Raw genomic sequence first — 25,459 nt, 5'->3', positions numbered from 1 at the left:
TAATACATTACGTGTATATACATACACACACATGCTTTGGAAATATATTACCAAATTATTTGCCAGAAGGAGTAGTTGAATTTTTTGTTCCCTTCCTTCATTCCCTCTTTCATTCATTCAGTATTTATTTGCTAGGCTTTATTCCAGGTTCTGGGGATAGAGTAGTGAACAAAAAAGGCAAAAATCCCTTCCATTTTAAATCATACATAGCAGTAAGGCAAAACATAATAAGACAGTATATAGTATGTTGGGTGGTAAAATGTGCTAAGGAGAAAAATAACTCAGGAAAAGAGACTATGGCATGGCGGGGGTAGGGAAAAATTATAATTTTAAATAAGGTGATTGGGGAAGACCACACTGGGAAAGTAACTTGTGAATGAAGACTTGTAGGACATGCTTCATTCCTTGATGTTTATCTGACAGAGTGAATGGCAAGGGCAAAGGTCATGAAGTGGAAGCATGGCTTGCATGTTTGAGGACAACAAATAGACCAGCTTGGCTGGAACAGAATTAGGAGGGGAGAATATTAGGAAGTGAGGTCAGAGAATTGCTGGTGAAGGGAAGTCATAAGAGGACCTGGCTTAGGTTGAACAGAATTACTGTGGCTGCTGTTTCAAGAAGAGTCTATAAGGAATCAGAAGCAGAAGCAGGGAAACCTTTCAGGAGACTGTTGTGGTAATCCAAGAGGGAAGTGATGGTGACTTAAACCAGAGTGGTAGTGGAGGAGGTAGAGAGAAATGGTCAGAATTTGAATATATTTTGAAGATTTAGTTGACAGGATTGGCTGACAGATTGGATCTGAATGTGAGGGAAAGATCAGGAGTTCAGTTATGGACATGTTAAATTTGAGATGTCTGTTAGACATCCGAGTGGAGGTGTTGAGTAGACAGTTAAATGAGTCTGGAGTTGGGAGAGGTCTGAGCTGGAGAAATATAAAGTTGACAGTGCATATTTGTATTTGAAGTGATGAAACTGAAAGAGACCAGCAAAGGAGGACATCAAGAAGAAAAAGTGAAGAAGTGCAAGGACTAAACTCTGGGGCTCTTCAGTAGGAAGAGGTCAACGAGAAGCCCAAGGAGCAGCAGTGAGATAGGGAAGTGGGATGCTCTGGAAGCTACATGAAGAAAGTGGTTCAGTCCGCCTGCCAGTGCAGGGGACTCAGGTTCGAGCCCTGGTCCAGGAAGATCCCGCATGCCGCAGAGCAACTAAGCCCGTGCACCACAACTACTGAGCCTATGCTCTAGAGCCTGTGAGCCACAACTACTGAGCCCACATGCCACAACTACTGAAGCCTGTGCGCGTAGAGCCCATGCTCTGCAACAAGAGAAGCCATCACAGTGAGAAGCCTGCGCACCATAAAGAAGAGTAGCCCTCGCTCGCCACAACTAGAGAAAGCCCGCGCGCAGCAATGAAGACCCAACACAGCCATAAATAAATAAATAAATAAATAAATAAATAAATAATGAAAGTGGTTCAAGGAGGAGGAAGCAATCAAGGGTGTCAGTGGTGCTAAAGGTCAAGTAAGATGAGGACTGAGGATTAATAGTTGATGTCAACAGTAAGAAGGTCATTGGTATATGAGTCGTTTCAGAGAAGTGCTGAGTTGAAAGCTTGGTTGGCATAGGTTCCAGAGAGTAGGAGGACAGGAATTGGTGACAGTGAGTATAGATACTATTTTGAGGAATATAGCTTTAAAGAGAATGAGAGAAATGGGGTGGTAGCCATGGTGGGGAGGTGGGCTTGACCTTTTAAAAAATATTTGTAGAAATAACAGTTTGTTTGCATGCTGATGGGAAAGATCTAGCAGAGAGGTAAAATTAATAGAACAAGAGAATTGGTAGAGCAATGACTGAGTTGCTGAGAGGAGATGGGATCCTAGCTCACAAGTGGAGGAGGGGCCTTTGCAAGGGACATGAACAGTACTTCATGGTAATGGGATGAAGGCAGGTCTGTGGGGTTGGAGATAACTAGTGGTAGAGTGGTGGAGGGAGCTTGTGAGAGCTCTCTTCTGATCGCTCGGTTTTCTCAGTGAAGGGGCAAGTAAGATAAATGGTGGCAGTTGAGGTTGGGGAAAGTTGGAGGTCTGATGGGAGAGGAGAAAGTATGAAATAGTCACTAAGGAGAGTGAGAGAGTAATGACTTAAGGAAAATGTGGTATAATTACTAAGTTGCATTAAAGCTCTCTTACAGTGAGTAATCCAGATTTAAAGTTAGATTAGTCAGCACAGTTGTGTGGTTTTCTTCAGCCACAGTCAGGCACATTGTGGTGGCTTCTCTTGTTGCGGTGCAGGTAGATAGCTGGATTTAACAAGGATTGTGGTTTTGCCAAGGGAGGACAACAAAGTAAGAGAGGCATGAAGAGTCAAGGATGTATGTAAAGGAACAGTTACAAAATAGAATTTAAGCTAGGTAAGGAGGATAGTGTAGACCCGAGGTGGATGAAGGGCAGAGAAAAGATTGATAGAGTGAATGTCTCTGTGGGACTGAAGAATGAAGTTGGAATGCTATAGGGAATGAACTGGGAGGAAAGGAGGTAGATCATGGTTGGAGACTGAGGTACTTGAAATTGTGATTATTGAGGGGGTTTCAGTTATTGGTAACTGTAGAGTTTGGGTATGACCATGGTAGTGAGTAGCTGAGACTGGGTAGAGGGCAAGTTCCTTGGTGAGGAGGAGGCCAAGGAATCAAGAATTCCAGGATTTAGAAAGATCATCTATGTGAATATGTAGTAAAATCGGTAGGATCGTGGTGGGAGTAGTGGTAGAGTGAGGGGCAGTGCACCAGGATCCATAAGATTCAAGGAATGAGGAGTGACCCTGGGATCAGTAGATGACAGCAGAGTGGGGAGTGGGGTGTAGTCTGGTGACTTGAGGCTGAAATCTGGGGTTTTGGAAAATGAGGGAGAAAGTTCTGGAAGTGTCAGCAAGGAGCAGAGGCCACCTACCCCACCTCCAGGCCAGTCTGAGGAGGGGTGGAGAGGAAACGTTTCACCACTTGAGAGGGCTGCAGAGGAAGCCAGCTTTTGGCCACAGTAAGAATGTGATAATGCGAAGGGAACTTCGAAGAGGTTGAGAATTTTGCTGCCGGCTGAGCATGAGTGCTAGAAAGCAAGTAAAGGAGCTTCTTGAGTCGGGGAGCAGTGTAAGTGAATGTGCCAGTTTTGCTGTTCCTTTACCAGCTACATGTAAAATTCATTGCACTTTTGACAGAGGACATGGTTCCTTGTTTTTTAATTTTTTTTAAGTACTAGGGTGATTGAATGTTAATTCATATAAGAATATATATTTGGCTACATTTATAAATTCTGATGCCTAACAGCATGTTTTGGAAGCATCTGATTTAGATGTGAAAAGAGGAGAAAGATGAGCAAAGCATGTCAAGTTTTGTGGGAAAGTGAATTGATCAGGCAGTCTAGATTTGGGGATTTATTTTTAAGAGATAGAGATGAAATGGGGTGGGTTGGTCTTAACGGCTAGGCTAAGGATTCTAGCTTTTTAATAACATAAAGGTCTTAAAACATATCAGAAGTGATATAGGTCCTCAGAAGAATTAAATGTAGAATTGCCATCTGATCCAGCACTTCCACATCTGGATAAATATCCAAAAGAAGTGAACGCAGGAATTCAAACAAATATCTGTATACCCATGTTCATAGCAGCATTATTCACGATAGCAAGAAGATAAAAGAAACTTGTGCCCATAGATAGATGAGTGGATAAACAAGATGTGACATGTACATACAATGGAATATTATTCAGCCTTAAAAAGAAAGGAAAGTCTGACACATTCTACAACATGGATGAGCCTTGAAGCCAAGTGATGAGCCAAGTGAAATAAGCCAGTCACAGAAGGACAAATATTGTGTGACTCCACTAGCATGATGTACTTCAAGTAGTTAAATTCATAGAGGCAGAAAGAAGCATGGTGGTTACCAGGGGCTGTGGGGAGGGAGGGAACAATGGGGAGTTTTTTAATGGGGTCAGAGTTTCAGCTGGGGAAGATGAAAAAGTTTTGGAAATGGATGGTGGTGATGGTTGTACAATAATGTGAATATGCTTAATGCCACTGAAGTGTACTCTCTTTATTTGTTTGTTTATTTTTGGCTGCGTTGGGTCTTCGTTGCTGCGCAAGGTCTTCCTCTAGTTGCAGTGAGCGGGGGCTACTCTTCGTTGCGGTGCACGGGCTTCTCATTGCGATGGCTTCTCTTGTTGTGGAGCATGGGCTCTAGAGCGCTGGCTTCAGTAATTGTGGCGCATGGGCTTAGTTGCCCCGCGGCTTAGTTGCTTCCCGGACCAGGGATTGAACCCGTTTCACCTGCATTGGCAGGCGGATTCTTAACCACTGTGCCACCAGGGAAGTCCCTGAAATATACTCTTAATGGTTAAAATGGCAAATTTTATGTTATGTATATTTTACCATGCACACACACAAAAGTGATAAAGGATGTAAGTATTGCTTCTCTAATGATACAGATAACAACTAGCCAACAATGGCTTGTTTCTCCGGGGAAGAGAGGTGGAATTTGGTATAAGAGTCTTCTGGTTGACGGGCATAGCATGTTTCCCTTGCTGGGGTGTCAGCTTTATCTATGCTGTATGTACTAGTTTGGCCTTAGTTCTCAGTGTGGTTTAGAGGTACTTGGAAATGCATTTTCTTACACAGGAAAACATTTTTTCTGTGTTCTTATTCATTCTGTTTAGCCAATGACTTTTTTCATAGATGATACAAGGATAACCTCTAGCTTTCAAAATTACTCTTAAGTTTTTTAATACGAATTTATCTTTGAAATACTGTATTTACTAGTTGAATTGAGTGCTAGTTACTTTGGAGTCATTTTATTTATATCCTGAACTTGGCAAAGAAATTTAAATAGAGAAATTGGAAAGCTCTCATTCATAATCTGTTAGGCCTGTTTCATGACAACATGTTTTAGTTATTTGTCCAGATGTATTCTTATTGTTGAGTCACAATAATGACTAGAAGACAGATCAACAGGAGGACATAAATAAATAAAGCCGAAAAGGAAAACCAGTGTTGGACTCTTAGGAGTCTGATAATTCTAGGCTGAATCCCAGCTCTGTTACTTAACTCTGAATTTGTTCTTAGTGAGCCTCACTTTTCCTATTTATAAAATAAGGATACATCTACTACCTGGTGGAGTTGTTTTTAGGATTAAATAAGATGATAAACTCCCTCTGGCAACGACTGATATATCTAGGCATTCAGTAAGTGGTAGCTGATAGCATTATAATTATTACTGCAAAAATCTTTAATGAAACTCTGTTTCCGAAATCCAGAATGCAAGTTTAGAAAGCAAAGGAATTAGCAGAAAGGTCCTTCAATTTATACAAAGATTCACCTCAGGGTTTCGGTAAGTCTGGGAGAGTCCCTAGTGCGTTTGATGTTTACACATCATTAGCAAACAGATGCCAGGAGGCAAATAAACTGTATCTAAGGATTTTTGAACCATTGATGATGGAGAGAAAATCAGTTTCTGATAAAGTTATAACATTTCTAAGTAACTAATAGCAGGCCATGGGAAATTTTTAATTGGGCTTTTAAAAGTTTATTTCAGGAGCACATGTATTTCCAATTTGAGGCACACCTATACATCTGTAGCCATCTAATTTATAGTGCTTGCTTATTTCTCCACTGGGGTTAAATAATATAATAACAACTAATATTTATTGTGCACCTACTATAAGCCAGTGTATCTTTAGGAAGCCTGTAGCATTCAAAGGCTTCTTTTCAATTGGATGTTTTGAAATTGGCCTTTCATCCATTTGGAGAGACAGGGTATTTAATGAATTTATTTTATTCTATTCTATTTATTCTGTTATGCCAGCGTATCTGTTGGGTATATATAATCGGCAAGACATTTTGTAGGAGACAAAGCTAAGTAAAACGTGGGCCCTGGACTCACAAAATACTTATTCACTAGGCTGTTCAGAAGGGGCGTGTGGTGGTATGACATGAACCCTGGTGTAGTCCTGGGCTCTACACCTGGCTCTGCCACTTCTTCCCTGAAGCTTTTTCTGTCTCGGCCAGGACTAGGCTCAGTGCCCCTCTGCTAATCCCTACCAGGCCCTGTGATGATTGCTTGTTTAATTCTTTGTATTCTCTATTAGAGTTAGACTGTAAACTCCCGGAGAGCAAAGACTATGGCTTATTCATCAACTGGGCCAGTCACATCAGAGTATTCATGCTGTGTATAAATACTAACTTTCTAACTTTGGGCTAGTGATAACCTATGCTTTCTTTAACTATGATAAAATTGATTGTGATAGTCCCAATATCATAGGTTTGTCATGAAGATAAAATCAGATATTTAATGTAAAATGCCTATTATAGTGCCTGGCACATAGGGGGTACTCAGTCAATAGTTGTATTTGAGTAGGTTAATTATCTCTTTTCACCAAATTTGACAAATGTGATATATCTATTAATGAAGACCATATGCAGTGATATCACTTTTGTGGTACATAAAGGGCATAGCTGTTCTTCAGGTTAAGTCTGAAGTAATTATTCACATTGGAATAAAAATTTTATACTTACGGTACTTATTCAAAAAGGTGGAGTAAAACTAATCTTAACTCATAGAGAAATTAAATGGAAGCCCGAGATTATAACCATTAAAAACCTTCATCAGTATTTATCAGTTTGATAGATTTTTATGGATTAGTGTTCCAAACTTTGAACCAATGTAAGAAACCCTAAATACTTAAATAATAATGAAAGTTGAAAACTAGTATATTCAGTAGGGAAAAAGGTAAGTGTAAGTGAGCATGTTCTTTTGATTTTTTTTTTCCCTTCCAGCACACCCTCTCTTTTCCATTTAAAATCTCCCTTTGGAATTTGACTTAGGTTTGATTTTTGGGTTTATGCAGCAAAGGTTTGGTTAATGATCAGATGTATATTTCCTGTAGGTGAAATTGATTATGAGAAATATTTCAAATTATCAGTAAGTAGTGGCATTTATTTACTGGTCAAAAGCTATCAGCATTCTCTAGGAAGAAAGATGAAACTGTAGATTTTACTGCGTAAAGTCAATGGACTCATTATTTGTAGAACAGCTGATGCATTTAGTACTTGTTGGTTCACTTAACTGGTAACTGTACTATATTCATAACTCCAACAACTGAAAACAATAGGTCAGTGTCCACTGTTTATTCATAAATAGTCACATCAGAGCAGGATGTATCTGAAAGGCAGAATATGTTAGTTTGAGGAGGAATCTGGCACACGAATGGTTCCATTGCTTGCCATACTGAGGTGGGTTGTGCTCTCCTTTACTGAATAATGCTGTTTGGATTTTCATTATAGCTGTAGATGGTGAACTGTTCCTGTGTTTGTCAGGCTGATTGCTGTGAAGTAGTATTTGAATGTATTTTAAATGCCAGTGTTGAGGGGAAAGGCTAGAATAGAAACATGGTTTAAAATTGGTGATGACTCAAAGTTTTTATGTCTTACAGTCTTCATGTTTTATAGCAAAAAGGTTATACCTAGAATAGATTTTTAAAGTAAGAAATTCCATTTGTGCATGCAGTACTTCATTTAAAGTACTTTGAGATGATTTTTTAAAAATTAGTGAAGTATACTCCTTTGTAATTTCAGAATAAAACCTGCATTTTGGAATCAGTAATTTTTTTGAAATGAGTAATTTTCAATTTAAAAAAATTTAAAAAAAGACAACATAAACCATTTTGTTTTATTGTCATGGAAAAGGAAAATGTGTTTTTTTTTGTTTTGTTTTATTTTACTATGTGAAATATTCTTTCCAAAAATATTTTTTAATAAGTGAATTTTAACTATCATAAATGAAATAATTTACTAGAATAATTGTATTAATGGTTCAAGTATTTTATAATATAAAGTAAGCAAAGCTGACTTTTTATAGCTATAACATTTAATAGGTAGTGTCCTTGAAGCTCTTTATTAGTTTAGTGCAGTCCAGTTTGCAATCGTACTGTCAAGAAACTTTAATTCTACATTATACAAAAAATTAACTTTTCTTCTTGAAGATTAAAAGAAAGTTTATTTTTAAGTGTGTTTGGAGGAAGATTGAGTTTGTCCTCAAAATGTACAACTTCTTGGACTGTTTTCTGAGGGTCTACATTTTTAATATATAAAAATTGAAAATGTCATTAGGGAAAGAGCAGTGTAATGGGCTATTACCCATTTGCAGCATATTCCCATCTTCTCATCTGGAAAATTAAATCTGATTACAGCTGGGATTAACATTTATGGTTTTTGGGGAGAGGAAGATAGTATCTTAAACTCCATGAAATTGAACAATGAGATTATGTTGTTTATAGCTAATTTTATTTTTAAAAGTTTTTTTATTTTTTAAAAATTTACTATCATAACATTTATCATCATAACCATTTTATTTTATTTTTTAATACATTTATTTATTTATTTTTGGCTGCATTGGGTCTTCGTTGCTGCGTGCGGGCTTTCTCTAGTTGTGGCGAGCAGGGGCTACTCTTCATTGCAGTGAGTGGGCTTCTCATTACGGTGGCTTCTCTTTGTTGCGGCGCACGGGCTCTAGGTGCACGGTCTTCAGTAGTTGCAGCACGTGGGCTCAGTAGTTGTGGCTTGTGGGCTCTAGAGCGCAGGCTCAGTAGTTGTGACCCACGGGCTTAGTTGCTCCGCGGCATGAGGTATTTTCCCAAACCAGGGCTCAAACCCATGTCCCCTGCATTGGCAGGCGGATTCTTAACCACTGGGCCACCAGGGAAGTCCTATAGCTAATTTTAAAGTCTCACTTTTAAGGAGCAGATTTTTATCATTGTAAGCTTTAAATGTGTTCAGTATTTTGTCTCTTATTGACTGAAATATCCTAGAGATAATGACTGGATAAATTTAGTAGGCATTAAATGTAATGTTTTCTGCCTTGATACCTAGCATGCTAAAAGTGAAAGCAGTGTAGATTCCCATGTTAATGGCTATATTTGCAGTTTCCCTTATATTTCTTAAAAGAGCTCCAGTTATATAAGACTAACATTTGACAGCTTTCACAGAAAATGAAGTCAGTGTATCTTTCAATAATCAGTTAAAGTGTCATGCCTTGACCCTTCAAATGGAGTCAGTCATTAGTGTGACAGAGAAAAACGGGAAAATAATTTGGTAAGGTGTGTGTGTTTGTATGCTTATTAGTTACCAATCTACAAATGAGTCCTCATACATAAGCACAGTACTTTTATGAATTATCTTGCATTTCTGTTGTAAAAGATCTGTCTACCACGTTTTCTAGAAACTTTAAGCCTAAGGCAGAACTCAAGGTTTTTTGGATCCTGTGTAAAATAATTTATAGTGCCTTTCCAGTAAGTCTTGCCCAAACTCTTATTCTATTAATTAAACATCCTGTGGCAATCTGGTATGTCTTAAAGATTTAAAAGTATGTTGTAGTAAAAGAGTAGAAAACATGGACTATTGAGATTGAAGAAAACTAGCTTTTCTTTAAAAAAAAAAAAGTAAGGCGTTTGTTCTGAGATCAGTTTTTTTTTGGTTTTTGGTTTTTGTTTTTTTTGTTGTCAAGACACAGGCTTTTAAGCATGGTCATGTTCTGTGCCTGAATGAGACTGTGCTGTTGGGAGTCCTGTACTGTGAAATGTCTGTTTTAAGTATAGAAATGCTTTTGTGACCTCCAGTGGAAGTGGTGCACATGTGTCTGTGTGGGGTCAGCCTCTTGCATGGTTGCAGTGCTCGGAGAAGGTACTGGCTGGTCAGATTGACATAATGCGAAACCTTGTTCTAGAGCCAGCTGTCTCTTTTAGCCTTATGTGGTTAAGTCATGTGTGGACTTTTCTATACCATACATCTTGCTAGCAAGATATTTTAAATACTTTATAACAAAAAGATTGTATTTTCCTGGGAGATGATGAAGTTGATTTTTAATTTTTTAAGAATCTATTACTTGAACCTGGAGAAAGTTTCTGAGAAAGAAGGGTAATGCATTACTATATGTTCTTAGTTTTCTGTCAGAGGGACAGTTCTTAGAGAGAAAGCTTGACATATGCTGATAACTGTATTCTTACTGCCAATTGCCTAAACAAATTGTTATGTTACTTTTTTCCATGGTAGTACTCTCATCTGCAGATTTTTGTGTTGAAAGTTAGCTGTTTGGTGACACTGTATTTGGCAGTGAGGGTATGAATGTGAGAAGAAGTTTTGGAGCATTAGCAATTATAGTATTGGATAGTGGGTAAAGAAATAGATATATAAATATTAGATCGATGCACAGTTTTTCAGTGTATGTTATTTTCCATATAAAGATATAGAACATTTCATAAAATGTTACCAGACCATTTAAAACTCAAAGAAATGCAGCTGATGCAATGAAATACATAGAGTACTTGTAAAAACATACAGACACGAAAGTGGATTGCTGCCAGACAGAAAATTTAAAGGCGGTTTGCTGAACTGCAGGGTGCTAGGTTTTGTACATGTGCCATGCTGAAACTGTTAGTAAGGCGGGTGTTGTGTTGCTTGAGAAAAGCAGATTGTATTTGGACCTTTTTAACTCAGATGTTTCCAATGTCGATATTTTGGTGACATTATGGCATTATGATCGACTCAATGTGAAACATGATTTCAGCCTCCTGTGCAAAATAGACATTTAAAGAAAATTCATACAAATTATTTTTAGTTTTTGTGTTAATTTTTACAAAATGGCTTTCATAGTTTTGTTAACTATCAGACTGGATCTTTGAGCTAATTGAATGGAACTTTATATAGGTTGGGCTTTGGTTTTAAAAAGCATTGCCTTTTTTTTTTTTTGATGTTGCTTTTGAGAGTGTTAAAGACCCATGAAGTTTGCTTTTGTAAATCTCAGGGCCTTAAAGAAAGGGAATCAAAAGCTTTATGCTTGAATCATAGTAAATAATAATCCATGTATTATCTTGGAACATGATTTTGTTAAAATCTGGGAATCTCACTCTAGGGGTAGTCTTAGGGCAGTTGAAGGGATTTAGTTGATGAAGGTGTTTAGTTGATGTTGCCTACCACTGAGGCAGTGTTTAGGGTGATATGATGGTTTGAATGACCCCCATCTTGGGGTTCCATGGTCATCTTTACCTTCAGTGTATTAAAACAAATTGATTTTTCTTTTCACCTATTTTCCTTCTCTTTTTTCAATTCTATGTTGTATATATGAATAAAATACATTTTAAAAATGACAAGTTAATTATTAATGTAGTTTCTTGTTAACAGTTGGTTTAGTTCGTTAAAGAGATTTAAAGACCTTTCCTTTCCCACTTACAAGCAAGAAACATTTTTTTAAATTGGAGAATATACCACAAATTTTGGTTTCTGATATTCATCCCCTCAGAAAATGGTGATAAAAAATAGTCTTTGGGGCTTCCCTGGTGGCGCAGTGGTTGAGAGTCCGCCTGCCGATGCAGGAGACACGGGTTCGTGCCCCGGTCCAGGAAGATCCCACATGCCGCGGAGCGGCTGGGCCCGTGAGCCATGGCCGCTGAGCCTGTGCATCCGGAGCCTGTGCTCCACAATGGGAGAGGCCACAATAGTGAGAGGCCCGCATACAGCAAAAAAAAAAAAAAAAAAAAAATAGTCTTTGGTTTTATTCCCTCTTTATTTCCATTGGTATTTTGTAGTTCCCAAGAAGCAAACTATTGCAGGAAAGAGGACCTGATATTAAAGATTTATATGTGAGTCATTTCTGTGTGAAGTTTTCTGGGTAAAGAGTAATTGTTAACCACATGACAACTGGAAGAAAAAAAAAATAAGCCTTAGATTATTTTGCAGCTTTTCCAGCCTCTGTTTTACTGTGTCCCTCAGGGACTTAGAGCTGCATTTTTGTGGGGGGTGGGGGCAGGTCTCAGTACCAAATTTTAAATCCTAAAATACCAGTTATTTTGCTGAACAAAGTCATTTACATATGTGTTAGGAATCACAGCCACTGCCCTCTTTTTGGATCCTCTACCCCAAACCCACAGTACACTTTTAGAGGTTTGCTGGGCTCCTAGCTGTCTCTTTGCATCCTGCTGGCCCGCCCCCAATTCCCCCGCCTAGACCTAGTGCTTTTCATGCCACACCATTAGCGCCCTCTGGCCTCCTGTCACAAGAGGGCCAAGTCTTTGTGTGGTTTCAGCCCTTTAGGCCAGAGAGAATAGAAGCAACAGCTACTTCCTCTGACTTACCAGGGCAACCCTGCAAGATACTGCAGGAGGGATTATGCCAGAATTCTACTAGTCCCAGTCTAGACATGTCATTGGTCTCTTCCTAGTATTTGAAGATGAGGGTAAAGAAAGTCAACCAGAAGACACTTCAAGAGCCAAAGTAATCTACAGATAGTTTCAACTTTTCTGCACCACCCATTTTGGGAAGATCTTCATTTGGTGTGACCTTTTGAATATTCCTACTTTTGTTATTAGTCTTGAGTTTTGAAAAATAATATCCATTGACTTCAATGACTTGAAAACTGATATTCCTAAGATTTAAATGTAGTTTGTGAATAGGCCCATTATTTTCTCCCTTTTTGATTCTTTAACTGCAGAACAATTAACCGCATTTTTATCTTGTGGCATGGAGGGCTTTAACTTTTACATGGATTCACTTTCATGGAGAAGTAAACTGGTATTTTAAAGGATATATATGAAAACTGAGTAGTATATATTGTGATCACTGTGGTTGGGGACCTTCAAATATTGTGCTTTTCCACAGCCTTTTGCATTGATACATGATTTCTCAAATAGATATTATTCTGATCACTCTTCTTAATGTGTCTCTGAGGAACCAGATCTCTCTCTTATTAGAAAAGATTGAATGTTTTCCTAATCAATAGCAAGTGGAGTGCTAATAGCTTTTAATTAGTACACTTCTGTATTGACTTACAGACGATGCCATTGGATTATCTTGCAATTATGATTGAAGAATCAAGTGACCCCTTTCCTAATTCTATTTTAAACAGATGGTCATGAACGATATCTTCACCTATGTATTTTTAGTTTCTGAGCAAGTCTAATTATGTTAGAACATAATATCTCATATCATGATATTTTGTTAACTCTGACAAGCTAAAAGTGTATTGTTTTCTTTTGAAGAAAACTTAATCTATTTTCAAGAGACCATGAGTATTTTGAGAAGGATATATTTTAGTTTTAAAAGCAGGGAGTTTTGCATTTGTTCCTTGAAAGAATTCTTATCTGATCCTTCCCTCCACCCTGCCCTCTCCCCCACCCCACCCCGCCCAAACACACACAAGATCTGAAACTGGCCTTTAAGGTGGTTTATCAAGCCCACATCTGTAACTATGAAAAGGAGGCCTCTGATAAGAAAAGTCAGGCAGGTTTCCGATTGACTTTCTCTGGAAAAATATATCGAGGGCAATTTGCAGCTGGCAAAATATTTTGCATTAGGTAATAGTCTAAAGTTAACAGTAGTATCAGGTCTTTAAAATTTTTCTTTTTTATATTTCTGGAGGAGGGTAATGGGAGTGCCTTGCCGAGTCCTTCCTTGTGCTCATCAACATAGCAGCCTCAGCTGCCCCCCTTGGATCCCCTGCCAGGGCTGCTATCATCTTCTGATCAAATATTAATGTGTGATCCTCTGCTTGCTCACTAATCCAAAGCCAATTAATATTATCTGTCAATTATTTACAGATCCTGAGGTGCAGAGGCAATTCCCGGAGGACTACAGTGACCAGGTTCGGAATGCGTAATTAATTTTTTACATGACAAAATTTATTTCAGAGTCGTTCAACATATTATTACTGTTCTTTTTACTGAAAGAGATAAATGAATTTTTAGAACGGAAGAGAAACAGTAATTAGGAACCCAAGACAAAAAGTAAAACATATTGAAGTAGGATCGAAAATATTGGTGCTAGATTTGGGGTGTTACCTTCAGGGGAAAAATGCACAGAAAGTAAGGAAGAAAACCTATCACAAATTTTACTTTTTATTTTGCTACAGTCTGCAGTTCATTAGCAAATCCTTTTTGGATTGCCTGTGAACTTTTTTTTTTTATGCTATTTAAGCAGGCAAGAACTGGCGTAACAAAAAGGTAAGGATGGAAGTTTATAACATCTCCTGGAATTGGAAATAGATTATGAAACTGTGTTATGGTAGTCCTTGAAGGAGAAGATACACATGCGGGAATGGTCTTTAGGGTGAGGGTGGTTCTAATGATGGTAGTGAAAGTTGTTTGGCCAATTGGTCTTGCCATCTTGAATTTCCTGCATTCTGCAAACATGGAATGAATGGAGTGGAAGGAACTATTTTACTCACAAAATACTGCTGAAGTTCCAAAGCTGCTCTACTCTTTATAATTAGATCCAGGTTATACATTCTGGATTCCAGTTTCTATCTTGAGAAATATTAGTAATGTTTTGTAGCTTTTTGGGGAACCTTACATTTTTAGTTCAAACATGCAATTTGGTATGCTTTTTTAAAGCAGTTTTGAAATAAAAGCATTCTTGATTATACAATAAAACAACTTTTTAAAGCCTTTCACATGTGGGATACGGTACATAATAAAAACATTTTTCTGAAGTACATTCATTTAATTTTGTATATTAAAAGAATGTCCTTGAATGAGGATAAGTACAATGGAATATAAATATCCAGTACAGTAGTAGTAACACCTTTGCAATGTGGCTTGCTGTATAGAGGGCAAGGTATCTGATACATCTTTAGGAATATAAGTGGATAATCAGGATAATGAGATGCTTTGTCATGAGATTTTACTGTACAAGAACCCAAGAAAACTGGTATGGATTGCTTTGCATGTGATCTCAAGACTTTAAAATGAGATTTAACAAAAATAGTAATTTTCTCACTCTACCCCTTGCCTCATCTTCCAACAGGAGAGTTAGATTTTTATCTTACCCTAAGTTGGTATGGGATTGAGCCCTTCGGATTTAATTTACACAATCCAAAGATTATAGGACCTTTTTATTAATGTTTTTTTTCTTTCGACAATGTTTAAAGGGTGGAAGATCATAAAGTATTACTTAGAATAGACTTGAGGCCATAGCTCTTAAGAAAATCATTCTTTTAAAATATTGTTGTCTAGGTAAATAACCTTTGTGGTCCCATGATCTGAATTACCCAATGAGAAAAAATTATGTAGGAGAAAACTTAAAATAACATAGTTAACATCTGGGTTTATTCCTTTAAACATAGTTTCTTGCTATATCTGAAAATTTGTGAGCACCATGATCTTTTTTTTTTTGGTGTAACTTTAAAAAAATTACATGGTAATATGTTCATTAGCAAAAAGCAATTTAGGAAATAAAAATAAAGCAAAAATAAAAGAAAGAATGAAAAGAAAGAAACTACAAGTCATTGAAATTTTACTACTCATAACTACTGTGACAATTTGGTGTTTATTTTTTCATGTTTAGTTCTTTGAGTATATATATGTGTTTATGTTTGGGTAGAGTATGTATATATACAGGTACTCCACATACAAACACGTGAAATATGAGATAGAAATAGAAATATAGATTATCATCAATTTTGTCACTGCATATGGAGCCCAGTTTACTGATTAAGTATTGTTGTGTTGTGAACTTAGTTCTCTTTACTTTAGTTAATGGATGATCTTACAAGTATTTTATATACTGAAGTTGGAATTCAATTATAGTAGGAATCTAAAAAATAACTTTTAGCTATTTTAAAGTGCTCTTAGGATAGGCATTTGTTTTCTTTGTCTGGATCAGTGACTTAGTTTTGAAATTTGGAGGTTGATGCTCATAGGCTGCATGTAGACTTATGAGGGTATGCACATCACTGCCTTATTTAGCATCTCTTCCAACTTGACACACAGTTTCCCTTCTTTACCACATGTAACTCAAGAATGAAGGATGAATGAAAGCTCTACTTTGTTTGGAGAAGTTACCTCAAAATTCCAAGAAATTTGAGAGTTGATCTATTAGTAAAGGAAATGAGACCTGCATATTTCTTACTTACATTTTTATAATTTGGATTCTGATCTTATGTGTTTTCTTTTTAGCATTTGTTGGATTATGCCAAATTATCTTCCCCTTTGGTGTGCTATTATAAAGGGATTCTTAGAAATATTTCTATTACATACAAGCTTTAAATGCTGAATGTGTACTTAATCTAGACAACATTTCTAGTATTAAAACATTTATGATGCAATCCATAAGGAATATTTGAGATAATTCACCACAAAATATAGCACTTATTACTACACACACACACAACCCCCCCGCCTCCCCAGTTTTTCTCCCCATTCACTTAAACTACTAGTGCTTGTTTTTACATATAGTGTATTTCCCATGTACCAGCACACTTGATCAGAGACGCTTGCTGCTGCTAGATGTTTTATTCTGTGTGTTCTTTGTACCTTACAGTAAAAGAATCTGTCACAAATTATTGTGGCTCACTGCTTTAGAAACTGAGAAAAAAGGGAGGTTAGATTGACATCTGTGACTGAATAATGATGACCAGCCTTTTGGCTCTCCTTGAGCCACAAAGCTAGCACTGCCTTTAGAGTGGAAAAAGAAGTAAGAAGAAAGGGGAGGGATAAAAGAGAGTTACAAATCTGTGGTCCCAGAGATGTATTACTGTTGGGCCAGTTGTCTGTGTGGTATGATAATCCATTTTGATCTTCTCTGTCTTAATTGTCTGCTAAAGACAAATGGGCAGTAAAAGTTCATCAGTTTCATCTTTTTGCTTCTCGTTTAGAAGCAGAATAAATGATCCATCACTACAGAAGTAGCCTTTCTTTCTGACACGGAAGTAATGCAGACCCAACACGTTTTATTAAAATGTTTTTCCCTCATTATTTCAGTCCTCTCAGCTCTGATAGATCTTACTGTTTCATAAAAAATGTAATCTGAAATGTAAATAAGGGTCTTGATACAGAAGGAAGAAGTAATGAGCAGCCTGAGCCACATTTTCGGACTCTTGATTGTAATTACTGACAAAGTGATTTCTCTGTGCCCCATTTTTTTTTTCTTCCTTAAGTTGTCTGTGACACCCTCAGACTGCGATGACATCTATGGTTTAAAACCATTAAATCACTGTAGCACTCAATATTTCATTTAAAATCTGGTAGGCCTGCTATCTTAAAACCTGAAAGTACAGGCTTTGTTAATTCCTGAAAGATATGCAATGCCTATGTTTTCTAAAAGAGAAAAACAAACAACAACAAAGGCAAAAGCAAGGTCTTTTCATAGTTCATATTATTTATTCATCTGCTTTTGTTTAATGTTTACCTAGTTTAAACACTAAAACATTAACATTGGTAGGATCCTGACTTGGAAAGGATCCTGCATTTGAAAAAAAAACCACCTCTAACAACTTACTTGTGAAATTTAAAGAATTGTATCTCTCATAAGCGTAATCCGAATTAGTCTAAATCATTTTTTTAACGTTAAGATTACTAAATTACAGACACAATTTTCAAGTTACTTTGAGTTTGGTAGCTTAAACCAGATTCTTTTCATTCTCTTACTACAAGTTTAGATAATGTGGCTCTTAATAAAGCCTGTCTAAGAGAAAATTTTTGTTAAAGAAGAACAGAATCACAATGTGTTTCTTTCATTTCTAGAAATGGTTTCTCAAAGATACCAACATGTCAATCTGGCATTAAAAATAAGAAAACAAAACATGAATATCTTTCCCTGCTGGAAACAGCCTTGTAATTAATTAAATGGATTTATAATTATTCTATTATGTTTACTGTATTCATTCATAATTATGGAAATAAATGGTAAAACTTTATTCATTGTGATTAGTGCAGTTTTAATGAATATTAATTGAATTAAAGGAGAAAAGGATAAATTAACGTGTTAGCAAATTATGGTCACCACTCTCATCAAAACCCCATCTTTGGGTTCAAAACATATGATTTTTCAGATTAAAAAAGAGCCTTTAGTAATTATAACATGTAGTATGGGATAATTTAGAATAAAGATATAATAACATATCACAGAGATTTCCATAAATAGCCTTGTAATGTGTCAAGTACAATAGGCATTACACCTACCATTTAAAAATGCATTATTTATTATATGATTTACTTCTTGTACTAAAACATTAAGAATTAATAATTTGTTCTCACAATTGCACTTTTTATAGCCTGTTTGTTCTAAGAGTGGCGATTAGAGTTTAGTGTGCTAGAAGTTGCTTCTCCACTGTGCTCATCTATATTTTGATGAAATATAGCAAGTGTCTTAGAGCTCTTTAACTAGAGGTCTGAACATACCCACCCGTCCCTGTACATGTAGATCACTGTTCAGAGCTGCAGGTAATTTTTCTTTCCACTGGCACTGAAACAGAGGTTATAATGAAACCAACAGTCTTTATACATTTATAGAAACTATAAAAATTTTATGGAAATCTTTATATAGAAACCAACAGTGTTTCTTGTATAAGCTCTGTAAGCAATGTAGAAACATGGTACATTGGGAAAAATAAAAAGGTGCCCTTTCTTTTATGGTTATATATGGTCTGTGTGATTTTTAAAATTTCACTATAGGCAGTTAAGCAAAGTGGAAAAACATGCATCACCTATATACTAAAAAGGAACAAAAATATGTTGCATAACTTAGGCTAATTGTGATGGAAATCGGCATTTCTGAGTTGCATGTAATTGCTTAAATATGGAGTTTTCATTTGTTCATGCTTCAGGTATGCTCTAAAAAAAACATTTAAACTCAGTTATTCACAGTGTAACCTATGTAAGTGGATTGAAAGATTCTGATTTGAAACACAACGGAGATAATATTTAATCAAGGCTCCCTACTTGCTTGTTGGTGATTGCCTCCTTCTTTTAGTGAGCAGCTGTGTATGGAAACTTGCAAGTTACTTTCTTCAAAATCTTGATAATCCAGAGACTAAACATTTCTATTCAAAACTTGTTCATGTCCTGATGCATTGAAAGAATACTATCTAATAGGAAAATTATAGATATAATCCACAGCTCCTACATTTTTTTGTTACTGTGAAAGGAAGCTTCATTGCACCAACATTGTGTAATATGACGTACATGTACAGTATTTACACAAAATGGAAAACAAATGATAAAATTTGATTTTCCCATTATTGTCAGGCAGAGAAACATAAGCAGCAGTGTACCTGGTCTGTATAAAGTGTGACATTGATTCCACAAAGGTTCCACCAGTCTTTCTATAGTGACTTGTCTAAGCCATAGAATCTTCAAGTTGGAATTGAAAATTTGGGTTTGTGGGTTTTTGGGCCATGCATTCACCAAGCTCACAAAGAATGGAATTGGACCTGGGTGTATCCTGTTCCTCTTGGAAACTTTTGAGCTTTCTTTATTTTCCCCATTCTTCTCCAAAGTAGGTGCTGTCATGCTTCCAGCCTACTCATGCAATCCGTTCAGATTTGATCCACTTTAAATGGTGAAGTCAAGTTTGGTTCTGGAAACTTTTCATGACACCATATGACATGGAACAGAATTTGTCATTTCATTTGAATATTATCCAAAGGATTTATTTATATAAGGTTCAAATGGGTCACCATTTAAAATGGCTCCACAACTCAGCCTTAAAAAGACTAACTTAAAAGTGGCTAAACTTTCTGGGTTTTTTTCCCCCTCATGTCTGTTTTTGGTGGCAGAAACCGTGTTGGAGACTAGATACGATTTGGTGCATTAATTGTGTGAGAGTTTAATAAGTGTAGTGTCTGCAGAGTATGAGCTGGATACCATACCAGGTAAAGATGAAGAAAGATGTAGAAGATTTCATCTCCCCCTTGAAAGACCTTACTGTCTGCTAGGCTACAAAGGTAATACATGTTCAGGTTGTTTCAATAGCTTGTAGAACAATGGCAAGGCCAGAAATTGGGGATATCTCTTTGAAAACTAGGACCTTTGGGTAGTGATGCCACAATGTAATCACATTTCTGCAATTTCTTGTTTTTTTTGTTGTGAAGCCATAGAAGTTAGTAAGTTAGCCAGAGTGGTACAGAGAAACCCAAGTGGAAAGTCTTGGGGCTGCCTTTAAAGAAGATCATCTTTTAAGTCTGTTTTAGATGTGTGCTTTTCTAAAAGTCACTGTTGATTCATGGATTTTTTTGAAACCTTGCTCAAAAAGATCAGTTTCCATATTTCTTAGTAACTTGTCAGCCTGGGATTATAGGTAGAAATGTAATTTTCTCATCCACAGATAGAAACTCTTAATTTCTTCAGACCCTGAAACCTGGGAGGTGACTGTTTAGTGTAATGGCAACAAAGCACCCTGCTGAAGCCGCTTTCTTCAAGTAGTGGGTCAGTATCCACAATTGCCACCAAATGTAGCCATTTTGACGGACCACATTACAGATTCAAAGATTTTCATTGATAGATTGCAGATGTATAAATGCATCCCAGATTAAGTGTCTACTTCTTTTTATATGTTTAAAAGTGTCCCATTCTTGATGATTGCCTTGTTTAAATGTTTTTTAAGTTACAGGCTCATGGATGGGGAAAAATAATCCTAAAAAATTATCTATCACGGGTTGCCTCTTATTTCTCCTTGTGCTGTTACAAGTCAAATTTATCACCTTGGATGAATGCTTTTCAAGTGTTTGCTGAAGAAAAACCACTTTGTATATAATAGATGCTATTCTGTCATATCTATATCTTTCATTCCCCCCCACCCCCATTTCCAGAAAAGGGTGAATTTAAGAATGGAATGGGGGGCTTCCCTGGTGGCGCAGTGGTTGAGAGTCCGCCTGCCGATGCAGGGGACGCGGGTTCGTGCCCCGGTCCGGGAAGATCCCACATGCCGCGGAGCGGCTGGGCCCGTGACCCACGGCCGCTGAGCCTGCGCGTCCGGAGCCTGTGCTCCGCAACGGGAGAGGCCACAGCAGTGAGAGGCCCGCCTACCGCAAAAAAAAAAAAAAGAATGGGATGGGGTTGGACTGGCTTCTTCTTTTTTTTTTTTTTTTTTGCCATATGCGGGCCTCTCACTGCTGTGGCCTCTCCCGTTGCGGAGCACAGGCTCCGGACGCGCAGGCTCAGCGGCCGTGGGTCACGGGCCCAGCCGCTCCGCGGCATGTGGGATCTTCCCGGACCGGGGCACGAACCCGCGTCCCCTGCATCGGCAGGCGGACTCTCAACCACTGCGCCACCAGGGAAGCCCTGGACTGGCTTCTTAATGAAACTGTATTTCAAAACCTTAAACATTTAGCCAAACTCAGTTGAAAAAGTGATAAATTTTCTGATTTAAGGCTCTTCTTTTGAGTTGAAGATTTCTTCTCAATTTGGTCACTTCCCAGCTGTTACAGTTATATAGAAGGAACCCATTAAAAAGACAAATTCTTTTTGAGCTATTCTTTCTGAAGGCATGCCAGGCTATAGAGCTATGTTGTACTACTACTTACTTGAATCTGACTCTAGGAAATGGAAGTAGGCAATCCCTATTTATACGTTCTTATTAGAAGTGTTCTCCTGGTTTTATTCTGGCTCCAAAAAAGCCCTGGTAAATTTTAGACATCTCTGAATACTACTGGATGGTCTTATTTCTGGTGAGTTACTCAGTGATGATAACTAAGTGGACTGTGGCTGCTTTTGAGAGCTGTAGTCTGAGTCTTAACTTTAACCTCATTTAATCAGTCTCTGTTGCTTGTTTGGATGGATCTGCAAGTCTGCAGTCATCAAGCCCTTGCCCTGTTCATTATCCCTCCTAAATTGCTCTCTAGTCTGTCCTAGTCTGCTATTTCCCTCTGCATTCACACTCTCAGCTTCTCTCCTGTGGAGTTTTCCTAATGACCTGCAACCTAATGACCTTGTAATCACTACATTCTATAAGATGGCCAGAGATGTCTTTCTAAAACCTAAATCAAATCACACCATTTCTCTTAAGTCAAAACTCCTGATGGTTCCCTGGTGCCTTCAAGATCTACTGCAAATTTCTTTACTTGGATTTGAGGCCCATCACAGTCTGTCCTTGCCCCAACCTCCAGCCTGGTTTCCTACCACTTCCCTTCATAACCAGACATAGAATGTCTATTTCCCAGCATGATTAGCTCTCTCCCACCTCTATATTTTTGCCCAAGATGGTTTTTTTGTTTTTGTTTTTTTTTGGGTGTTGCTACTATTTATTTATTTATTTATTTTTCACATGTTTATTGGAGTATAAATGCTCTACAATGTTGTGTTAGTCATCACTAATCATTGGAGAAATGCAAATCAAAACCACAATGAGGTATCACCTCACACCAGTCAGAATGGCCATCATCAAAAAATCGAGAAACAATAAATGCTGGAGAGGGTGTGGAGAAAAGGGGCCCATCCTGCACTCTTGGTGGGACTGTAAATTGATACAACCACTATGGAGACCAGTGTGGAGATTCCTTAAAAAACTAAAAATAGAACTACCATATGACCCAGCAAGTCCAAGATGTTTTTATGGTTAAAATGCCTTCCTCAGTTCCCCCTCCCACCCAATATACTTCTTTTCAGCATTAAATGCCCTGCTTATATCACTTCCTCTGTGAAACTTGCCCTGACTGAATTAGTCACTCTATCCTCAGCACTTGGAGAGCACTTGGAGCATTGACTCCTTACATTGTATTGTTTATTTACTATGAACTCTTCAAGTACAGGAATGACTATAATCAGTGTTACTGGCTCTTCTCAGCAGCTAGGATAAATTAGGGGCCAGTGAATGATTGTGAATATAAAGTATGTAATACACAGACATAATTGCTAAGGAGTTCAGATTCCAGAAAGGATAGTACAGAGCATGGCCTTTGGAGCCAGACTGGGTTTGAATTCCAGCTCTGTCATTTACTGGGATTTACCTCTTTGGGGTTTCATTTTCTCACCTGTAAACTAGAGATAATCATAGTAAAGATATCATAGGATTCTTGTGAGGTTTAAGTGATTTTAAATGTGTAGAGTGCTCAGAATAATACCTGGCATTTAATAATAACCAATTATTATAGAGTGCCTACTATTTTTAGGGGGTGGATTCAAGGTAGCAGGGTAACCTGGTTTTGGTGCTTTTGTTTTATCAGGTATTAGGATTATGTGTGATAAATTTGCCTCTAGAATTTCAGACTGATCCTAGGAAGAATTCTGAAAAATCTTTTCTTTCTAAGCCCACACTGTTCTACAGCAAAATTTAGAGAAGTCACATAGGTAAGAGAAATTTGTCAAGTGAAGATGAAGAGATAACCAGAAACAGTTTCTGAATATTTATGTTCTATAATGTACGGAAAATATGGAAACTCTTTAAATGGTGATGAAGGGATTTTAAATAACTAATTACTTTTATTTCTGTTGTGAAAGCTGTATTGAGACTTTCCATTTTCAAAACCTCAGAATTTAGTAATGGGTCCCACTGTCCTTGTAAATTAGCCTTTTTGGTTGCATGTAGTACTTTTTATTATTGTGTTAACTTTCATTTTAAAAATATATGCAGTAGAGTTAAGATTCCTCTAGCTACCATAATTTCAAACTGTCTAACTGACTGAAACTGTCAGTTTCAGATTTCAAATGTGAGATAACATGAAGCCCAGACTTTGAACTATGTATGTATATGTCTGTGTGTGTGTGTGTATGTGTGTGTGGGTAGAAATGGAAAGGATAATTAAGATTGTTTTTAAATAAAATTGAGCTTACCAAAAATCATTTACTTTCATATCAACCTTGTGAAATATATAATATTGTTTCACATTGCTTTTATTCCTGGAATATTTTTATGTAATATTTTATACTTTTATTTATATAATATTCTAAGTATTATTAAATATTAGATATTTATATAATATTTTAAATATCTAGTCTGCTTGTCTAGTAAATGCTGACCCAACTCTCAAAAGTCAGCTCAAATGTCACCAGCTCTGAGGAGTCTTTGATATCCCCTGGGTAGACCTGACAGTGCCTGCCTTTTTTCCTTGACCATGCTTTCAGAAACCTTAAAACCCGTTATTACACATACTTGTTTATGTATCCTTTCTCTCTCCCAGGCAGAAAGTCAGGGATTCTTTCCTGCTACATGTCCACATCTGTAGGACCTGGTACTGTACATGGTGCTAATAGGCCAAATATTTGATATATAATAATAAACAACCAAATAGTGTTCACACTGTGATCTTTGGGCTCAGAATTTGAACAAAGTAGGACAAACCAAAACATACCTTTATTAAATCTCACCTTGCCTAACAGAGAGGAATTTAAGATTCTTATATTTGAGTATATTTCAAACATGATGCCTCGTTAGTAACATCTAGTTTTAGAAGTGTCAGCAGTAATTGATAAGAACATTATTTTTATTAGAGAACTCTTCCAGCCTGCCAGATACTTATCATTCTTAGAGATCTAAACCCCTGGTAAATTGAGAAATATTTTTGCATTTTTAAAATGTATCTGTTATAATAAACAGATTTAATGGCAGCTAAAATACTTTTCATTATTCACTTATTTCTTAACAAATATCATCCCCTCTAAAAATTTTAAGTGCCTTTTTTTGGGTATGTTTGGCCCAAAGAATAGTAGAAGGCAAGTATCCCCATGTTATATGAGATTTGGCTTTGGAAATGTTACTTTGGGCAAAGGCTTTACTTTTTCAGCATCATTTTTTTTCACCTATAAAACAAGGAAGTAATGAGGATTTTGTAGGAGAATTAGGCATGATGTGTACACAATACCTGCATTAGTCTAGTTTAATAAATGTTTTCTAATGTAGCGTGAGGAAAATGAAGCAAAGGGAAGATTTTGCCGTTTCCATGTCATTGTTGATGTCTAGTATTGCACTAAGCCCTAGAATGTAGATAACTCCTTAATGTGGATAAAGAGCTTGGAGTCAAGAGATAAAAACTAACTCTTCTAACACCACTCCCCAGTTTCCCGTTACAAGGCAGATGGAACATCTGTTTGTTCTTTCAGTACCCTTCAGACAAGCCATGGTTTTCCCTCTCTCTAAGACTAATGACCATAGCATCCAATCCAGGACACTTGTGAGAGCAAAAGGGGGCACCATGATTACACAGAGATAATGAGCATAACCAGGATGTTCTGGGCAAGCTGGCACATAACGTTACCCTAACCTAAGACCTTTTGATACAACAAAAATCTTTTACTCCACTGCTGCAATTGGAAAGCAAGGTGGGAAGAGCTTGAGCTCCTAGGAGAATGAAGTTGGGTTTGAATCTTAGCTGTTCCATCACTATCTATTTCCAATTAGGCAAGCTACTTCACCATTCTACCTGAAAGTAATTTTACTTGGCTTTCAAGGCCTCAGTTCATGTGTAAGAGGGTGATAATATCAACATCAGATTACTGGTAGGATCACTGAGCATATATGTAAAGCTTCTAGCACAGGATGTGACACTTATTAGCTGCTTTGTCAGTCCCCTTCCACTTGTCACTTAAGCCCCTCCAGAGTATTTGGGAAACAAAATACAGGCTGAAACAGAAGAAACTTAGGTAAATCAATTAGATACCTTAAATTGTATACATAATTCTTAGCTTTTAAGTCATAAATGGTAAACCCTTGACAGGAATGACTA

At 37.2% G+C, this 25,459-nt stretch overlaps 1 protein-coding gene across 5 annotated transcripts in view; it reads left to right on the top strand.

The window, feature by feature from the left end:
- DENND1A (DENN domain containing 1A) overlaps positions 1-25,459 on the top strand; it is a 541,841-nt gene that overhangs the window by 133,101 nt on the left and 383,281 nt on the right. For 4 of the 5 annotated variants that reach the window (XM_033427225.2, XM_033427223.2, XM_049711433.1 and 1 more), the window contains exon 3: positions 13,626-13,669. The exons of the other annotated variant lie outside the window; for it this stretch is intronic. In XM_033427225.2, coding sequence (XP_033283116.2) covers positions 13,626-13,669 — 44 coding nt within the window. The remainder of the gene's footprint in view (positions 1-13,625; positions 13,670-25,459) is intronic. 5 annotated transcript variants of the gene reach the window in all.

The sequence above is a fragment of the Orcinus orca genome, chromosome 6 (assembly GCF_937001465.1).
Source record: "Orcinus orca chromosome 6, mOrcOrc1.1, whole genome shotgun sequence".
NCBI classification, from domain to species: Eukaryota; Metazoa; Chordata; class Mammalia; order Artiodactyla; family Delphinidae; genus Orcinus; species Orcinus orca.
This window is presented reverse-complemented; position numbering and strand designations above follow the sequence as displayed.